This window comes from Octodon degus, unplaced genomic scaffold (genome assembly GCF_000260255.1).
Source record: "Octodon degus isolate 3935 unplaced genomic scaffold, OctDeg1.0 scaffold00026, whole genome shotgun sequence".
Lineage (NCBI taxonomy): Eukaryota > Metazoa > Chordata > Mammalia > Rodentia > Octodontidae > Octodon > Octodon degus.
The window spans coordinates 11751089-11759387 of NW_004524602.1; the positions used below are offsets into that span (position 1 = coordinate 11751089).

General features: G+C 42.1%; 1 protein-coding gene across 3 annotated transcripts in view; it reads right to left on the reverse strand.

Moving 5' to 3' along the window:
* Trip4 (thyroid hormone receptor interactor 4) overlaps positions 1-8299 on the reverse strand; it is a 111205-nt gene that overhangs the window by 6010 nt on the left and 96896 nt on the right. For 2 of the 3 annotated variants that reach the window (XM_023712665.1, XM_004628821.2), the window contains one exon: positions 4437-4539. The exons of the other annotated variant lie outside the window; for it this stretch is intronic. In XM_023712665.1, the coding sequence (XP_023568433.1) occupies positions 4437-4539 (103 nt within the window). The remainder of the gene's footprint in view (positions 1-4436; positions 4540-8299) is intronic. 3 annotated transcript variants of the gene reach the window in all.

Here is an 8299-nt window from a genome sequence, read left to right on the forward strand (position 1 = left end):
TTTTTTTTTTTTTTTTCGGAACCAGGGATTGAACTCAGATCCTTGCGTTTGCCAGTCAAGCGCTTATCCTACTGAGCCATCTCCCCAGCCCCTTGTACGAGTTTATAAAGCATGTAAAGTAAAAAAGTTTTGTGAGCTAGGGTGTTGCTCAGTAGTAGGTCACTTACCTAGCACGTACAGGGCATGGGTTAAATCCTCAGCAGTATACAGAAGAAAATTTCCTTTATCTCTTGTAAGTATTCAACCTATACATCCTACTAGTCTACTTTTTTTCTGAACCTAATTTGGGTAGATATGATACAAAATGATAATATATTACACATTATCATTTTCTGAATTATTTCAGTTTCATGAGACAGTTATCCCAAGGTCAAGCAAGTGTAAGTTTATGCACCCCAAAACAAGTAACACTATACACCCTTAAGGAACACACACACACACACACACACACACACACACACACACACACGATACAGGATAAACAAAACATATCCTAAAAGTCTATTTGCATGGCAAAAGTTTGGAACTTAGAATTTATTTCTCATAGAATTAACTTATAAAAGGTGACCCAGTTCCTAAGCCATTCCACACACACATACAACAAATTAAACCACAGTGTTATAAGTAGATTATAAAAATGAGTATTACTACTGTTATGGAACTTAATCTATTTCATATGGCACTGGGATTAAAAACTTTTCTAGTTCTAAACTACTGGAGGTACCCTCCAGGGTGTAAAGGAGTTCAGAAAGGTGGAAAGCTTTTTCTTTTGGAGACAGGGTCTTGTTAAGTAGTTTAGGCTGGCTTTGAACTCACTATACAGCCCAGGCTGGCTTGAAACTTGCAGTAATCCCCTTGCCTCAGCTCCCAAGTGCTGAGTTTACAGGTGTGCAGCACCACACCTGGCAAAAGAGGAAAGTTTTTTTTGTTTTGTTTTGTTTTTTGTGGTACTAGGGATTGAACTCAGGACCTTATGCTTGCCAGGCAGGTGCTTATGTTGCTGAGCTATGCTTCTGGCCCCAAAGTGGAAGGCTTTTAAAGAAGGTAAAGAAGAATGAAGGACAAGGAAAGGAGGGGATATGGGGAATAGAAACTTCCCACTAGACTAAATTCTCAGATTTTTTAAATTTATGTATTTCGTATAGGGTCTCACTATACAGTTCTGACTTGTAGCAATCCTCCTGTTTTCAGCCTCCCCAACACTGGGATTACAGGAATGTGCCACCATGCCCAGACTTGATCACTGGAGGCAATGGCATGTGGTCCCAGGGATCAAACCACAGTCCCTGCACTTGCCTAAGCTTGCCTAAGGGGGTGCTTTATCCGCTGAGCTATCTTGCTGGCCCCAGACTGACTTAATCTCAACAGAAATATTTTCTGAGATACACAGGGAGTAGCCAGCCTACTCCTGACTTTTTCAAACATGTTCACTACCACACTGGATATGAGGGTGTGTGACTGTAATCCCACCATTTGATCTTTTTTTTTTTTTTTTTTCCCAGAACTGGGGATTGAACTTGCCAGGCAAGCACTTATTCCACTGAGCCATCTCCCTGGCCCCCAGTCCCACCATTTGAGAGGCTGAGGCAAGAGGATCTTGAGCTCAAGTCTCCATTACATAACAAGTCCCTGTCTCAAAATGTGAAAATTCCTATTATTTTAAACCAAATTTTTGGGCTGGCGAGATGGCTCAGTGGTCTAAAGCACCTACTTGGAACAAGCTTGGCAAAGTACAGGGACTGCAGTTTGATCCCCCAGCACCACATGCCAGCCAGCCCCACCCCCTGGTGGGCTGAGCTGGCCACACACACACACACACACACACACACACACACTCTAAATAAATGTTTAAAAAAATAAATCAAAATTTCACCTAACTGGTCTACCATTAACAGAAACAAGAGAAGGAAAAAGACTTAAAACTTTCTTTAAGAGCACCGTTCCCCTCTATCCCTTAGGAGAACACTGACGGTTATACAGGTCTCTCGGCAAGGAAAGTACTAGAAAGACATACTCTGTTTACACACATTTTCTCACAGGATCTGACACAGCAGAAGAAAACTAAGACGGGGAAGAAGCTAAGAAAAGGGAACTGGGACTGAAGACGGAGCAAGAGCGGTCTGAGAGAGAACGTTGATAGGTTTTTCATCCTCCCCCATGGCCACCAGCTCCCAGGGCAGGGCGAGGAAGAACTGGAAAGGGTGGAATGCTCAAACCAAACCTAAGGGTGAGTGGAGGGACATTTAAATCCTATATAGTAGAAAAGAAAAAGGAATGCCAGGGTTATCACATCGCCAACTGCAATACAGTCTCAAGTGAATAATCCGTAAGTCAAAGGAGACTTTGTCCAGATTTTCTGATTTGTAGAAGTCTTGGCAAAATATCTTACCAATCACAAGGGTTGCCTGAATTTTGCTGTGAATATGTAATCTAATTTCACACTGTAAGCAGTTCATTCTGTGAAGAAAAGCAGTGTTAAAGAGTAGTCAACTGGCCCACTGCGTCACTATCATCAGAGAGCAAGGTCCAGGAACCTGTGTTTTCCAGGTCGCTAGGTGCTTTTTATTTTCTTCTGGGTTACAGAAGGACTTCTGGAGAGAATAGACATAAAAATGGCTAGTTGGTCCCAAGGTATAGAAAGGGTAAGGCAGTGCTGTACACAAAAGAAGATGGTGTGCATCCTGAATCATCCAATTCACACCACCAGAAAGAAGTGACAGGGAGGGCAGAGTGATACTACAGGCACACACAGAAGTCCCAGCTCAGCACCCTGTTTTAGAAGTTAGACAAATGAGCCAAGTATGATGTTACACGCCTCTAAGCAAAAGGGAAGTGGGGGTGGTGTTCTTCAAAGGAAGTTAGGCAGGGAAGGCATCGCTCTGCATCTCCCAGGCTGATGTGGAATGGGAAAAGCTACTGCAGGATTAAACAGGAGAAGTTGGGAGTTGACGAATTGAAGGAGAAAGCAAAAAGTCTGAGAAGGGAATATGCAGAGGGTACTATAATCAACCAGAAATACCTAAGAGCAAAAGTCACAGCAAAAGAAATCATTTTAAGAGGTTACAAATGAAGGATGCAAAGCAAGAGGACTAGGGCAGCACGGCAGGAGCCAAGAACCAAGAACCAAGGGAAATGGGAAAAGTCGTATCTCCAAAATAGATGCTTATAAACAAACATTTACAGGCTGGAGGGGCGGCTCAGTGGTAGACAACATGCTTGCATATACGAGACCCTAGATTCAACCCCAGCACAAAAACGCTTTTAAAAATACAGATAAAACAAATAAACAAGAAATTAAGTGTCACTCTTGGATGAAATACTGAAGAACACTGTGTAAAGGACACTGTGCCCACCAGCACTAGCTCCCTGCTTCAACACTCCCATGAGCAGTACAATTGGGCAAAGCTTACTCTTTTGGCTGACGAACAGCATTTCAATACAATGGATTCCTGCACAACTTCAAAGTGATAGCGATTCGCTATCATGCCAACTGTGGAGCAAAGTATATTTTTGTTTTTGTTTTTGTTTTTTTTTGCTTTAAAAAATATTTATTTATTTATTTATTTATTTTTGTGTGTGTGTGTGTGGCCAGCTCAGCCCACCAGGGGGCGGGGCTGCTGGCATGTGGTGCTGGGGATTGAACCGCGGTCCCTGTGTTTTGCTTGGCTTAGCTTGTTCTAAGTAGGTGCTTTAGATCACTGAGCCATCTCACCAGCCCTTGTTTTGTTTTTGAGATAGGATCTTGTTACGTAGTTCAAGCTGTCCTTGATCTCACTATGTAGCCCAGGCTGGCCTGGAACTCGAGTCAATCCTCACATCTCAGGCTCCTGAGTGCTGGGATTACAGAATGCACCACCATGACCAGCTTCAAGGTACTCATTGTAAAGGCTATACTGTAGTTAACATGACTTAGCTACTAATAAATATGATTGTGTTAACCTCCTACGCCACAGATGCCACAGAACAGCCCTGGAGCTTTTTCTTTTTCTCTCTTGAGACAGGGTCTCACTATGTAGTCCAGGCTGGCCTTGAATGCATGATCCTCCTACTTTAGGGCTGAAAGGTTTAAAAAAAATGAACTTCTCCTTGTCCCCTTCCCCATTTTTGAGACAGGATTTTGTTTTGTAGTTGAGTGAGCCTTCAACTTGAAGGCCTCTTCCTGCCTCTGCCTCTTCCTGAGTGTCGATACTACAGGCACACGACAGAAGTCCCAGCTCAGCACCCTGTTTTAGAAGTTAGACAAATGAGCCAAGTATGATGTTACACGCCTCTAATCCCAGTACTCAGAAGGCTGAAGCAGGAGGACTAAACACTTGAGGCCAACCTAGGCTAAAGAAAGAGAATCTATCTCAAATACAAATGACAACAAAAAGTTAAACAAATGAAATGCAAGAAAAAAAGACAAAATAAAATTAGATCATCAGTTTGTGACTTACAGATTTTTTTATTTCCTTTAATAGGAAACTTCACAATCATTTCCTGGGGATTTTTGCAGATAAAAACAAATGGAGAATCAGATTCTTGACTGATGTCTGGAAACTGTAAAATATAAAATTAACAAGTTCAGGCTTGTTGGGACAAATTTTGATTTCCAAAGAGATCAAAAGATGTCCCAAATTTCACCCCCAACATTTGACAGTAATCTCCATTTCACAGGTAAAAAGGGTTATGCTCAACAAGTGAGAACAAAATTTCACCCTTCTTCATACCTTCTCATAGAATTATACAGTCTGCTGACCTTATCTTTGACTCTCCTATAATGGGACTGACTTTGTAAACAAAGAATTCCTGACACCGTTCCAAGAGGATCAGAACTAACTATCCTTTTAACACAAGCAAATGGGAGCTGGGAGATCCACAGGTTGCCTTAAGGACCATCGGGCATCCCCTAGGTTCAACTCAAGTGAAGCACTAGGAGATTTACAAAAAAAAAAAAAATAAATAATAATAATAATAATAATAATAATAATAATAATAATAAAGCATTTGTGGAAATTCTGCCAGAAACAGTACACACAGTCCTCTCACTAAAGGGAAGGAAGATGATTCATTCTGAAAGGTATGAACATGCAAAAGCTGCTTTGTTGGATGTGGACCAGATCTACTGAGGGTGAAAGTAACTGGTGAAGCAATTCTGAAAATTGTTCAGAAGCCTGCTCTGGATCTTGTATTATAAAAATGAACTTGCTTGAGCACTTAGGACTTTTCCTCCTTCAGCAAAAATTACACACAGAATCTAAAGTAAGGATAAGCTGCAATTTAAGGAAAAATTAGGAGTTGGCAGAAAATGCTCTGGAGCAGTGACCAACTGGTCTGGCATTTCATTATTTCTTATTTCAGGATGTCTTGTTTGTAGCATGTTGGACAAATATGAGTGAGAAGCTTCTGGGCCAGACTTCATTACCAGAGAAGCATTTCTCCTGGTAAGTAGCCACCAAAGGTAAAAAATTATTTTCCAGTTTTATTCACCTGTAAAGATTATCTCTAAAGTTCTAAGTTCTAAAATACAAGACACTTCAGTAAAAAAGGTAAGAAAAGTCAAATTTCTCTGTAACTAGTGGAAGTAGAAACAGTTTAATATTGCTCTATAAACAGTGGTATCTAAGGCTCTAAGTGATGTTTTAGGAAAAACTGAAGGGGTTTTTAGTAGCTTTTGGTGCTGTCCACATACCATGACTTTTGAGTACAGAACAGCTATGGTACGGACTTGATAAAACATAAATTTAGGCTGGGCACGCTGGTGTATGCTTATAATCTGAGCTAAGAAGAAAGCCGACATAGGAGGAGCCCAAGTCTGTGGCCAGCTTGGGCAACTTACAACCTGCCTATAAAATACGATAGATAAATGCATAAAAAAAGTACAAATTCATGGTGGAAAAGAATAAAGATAGGAGAGCAGGCCCTCCTATTTCTTTATGCCAGTATCCTTAGAATTCAAAGTAAGTGGGCTGGGGAGATGGCTCAGTGGAAAAATGCTTTCCTGGCAAAAGCAAGGGCCTGAGTTCAATCCCCAGTTCCGCAAAAAAAAAAAAAAAAAGGAATTCAAAGTAAGGCCTAGTTGTTACAGTTGGGTGTGACAAGGAAGTAAGTTCTGTAACAAGATCCCTGCTGGGCGCCCTTTGGCACAAATAAGATGAGAGGTTACCAGTAGGATCTTTAAACCTAGATGGCAGCAGTGGCCTACACCTACGATCCCAGCTACTTGGGAGGCTGATGCAGGACGCTAGTCTGGGGAATTCAGTGAGACCCTATCGCAAAATAAAAGAATAAAAGGGGCTGGGAACACAGACACTTCCCCATTCCCCATGAAAAAATGCTAAACAAGTAACAACAAACTTTAAACCTGATTCTACAGAGGCTAAAGCCAACAGTCACAATTACCGTCTCTTCAACTTTGCGGCTGTCCCTTTTCTGTGGTTCACAGGAGCAAGAAAGGGATAATGCTGAAAGACTTCACAGTTTGGGGTTTCCAAAACTGCATGCTGTCTCAGCCATTCTCTCCCCTCTCTTCCACATCAATAACGCTTCTTCTTTGCTGGATCAATTCCATTAACATATAGCACTCTGTAATTTCTGCTATAAAACAGTAATTTCTGGGTTGGCCCGATAGCTCAGGAGACTGAAGCACCTGCTTAGGCAGAGCACAGTGGCCAGGGTTCAATCCCTGGCATGCCATGCAAGCCCCGCCCCTGGGGCACACTGAGAGAGTGAATGAGACTGGGCATGGGGCGCATGCCTGTAATCCTAACACTTGGAAGGCTGAAAACAGGAAAATCACTGAGTTCGATCTATGTAGTGAGACTCTATACACCCTGTAGACCCTGTCCTAAATACAGAAAAATAAAAAAACAAAAAACAGTAATTCCTCTCTAGTTCCTACATCCCACACGAGCTACCACCCTATTTCTCAGATCCCTTTCACAACAAAATTCATCAAAATATTATCTGCACTCCCTGGTTTTAATTTCTCTATTATTTTCTTTAATTCGCTATAGATAGGCTTTTGCTCCATCACACCACCCAAATTATTCTTATAAAGCTTGCTATATTACTTTTCTCATTGCTGAGACAAAATATCCAACACCCAAAGTTAAAGGAGAAAAAGTTTATTTAAACCAGTTAATAGGGGGTTTGAGTTCATAGTCAGCCAGTCCCAAGGCAGAATGGCCTGGCAGAGGGCTATCACAGAGGAGAAACAGTCCATGGCAGAGCAGGGCAGGCAAAAGGCAGCAAGCCATAGGCACTGCTGCAGCAGCAGCCTGCTTCTCCTTTCTATTGCTTCCAGGCTATCTGTCCTTTGAGTGGTACCATCCACACACAGGGTGGGCCTTCCTATTATCCACAACCAGAACTATGGTAAACTAATGAGTGGAATGGTTTAGTAATCACACACCCTTATCCCCAGTACCATGCACTCTAACACAACCATCTTCCAAACTCCCTGCCTATGACTGCATGAAGCTTAGGGGGATATCTAGATATAAGCAGTAACAAAGATTACTACTGGCTTTCATATTGCTAAGCCAAATGGTCAATTCTCAAATACTTTATTTAACCCTCCTTTGAAAGATTAATTTTATGTTTTTGTGAGATGGTTCCTGCTATATTGCCCAAGCTGGCCCCAACTCTTTTTTTGGCGGAACCGGGGACTGAACTCAGGCCCTTGTGCTTGCCAGGGAAGCGCTTATACTACTGAGCCATCTCCCTGGCCCAAATGGTCAATTCTCAGTTTTTATCTTCTTGTTTTGTTTTGTTTTTTTGTGGTACCAGGGATCCATCTCACAACCCTGCACTTGCCAGGCAGGTACTTACGCCACTGAACTATATCCCTGGCCTCTCAGTTTTCATCTCAATCTTTTGTTTAATGTATTTAGTACAGGGTCTCACTACGTAGGTTGGACTTGTTGTGATCCTCCTGTTTTCAGCCTCCTAAGAGCTGGGATTACAAGCACACACCACTATGCCCAGTCTCAACTGAAGCCTCAGCACGCCCCAGGGTTGGGGCTGGCATGGCACACTGGGGATCAAACCCCAGGCCCCACATCTGCCTAAGCAGGTGCTTTAATCTGCTATCTGGTCGGCCCAACAACTTTCATCTTAACTGATCTATTTGTAGAAGTTGACAAAAAATTATTTTTTCAGTGCTTGGAATTTTCTTTTGATTCAGCAAGAGAATCATTCTTTTGTTTTTTTAAAAACTTTTTAAAAAATTTTTTATTGTGTGTGTGTGTGTGTGTGTGGCCAGCTCAGCCCACCAGGGGGTGGGGCTGGCTGGCATGTGGTGCTGGGGGATTGAACC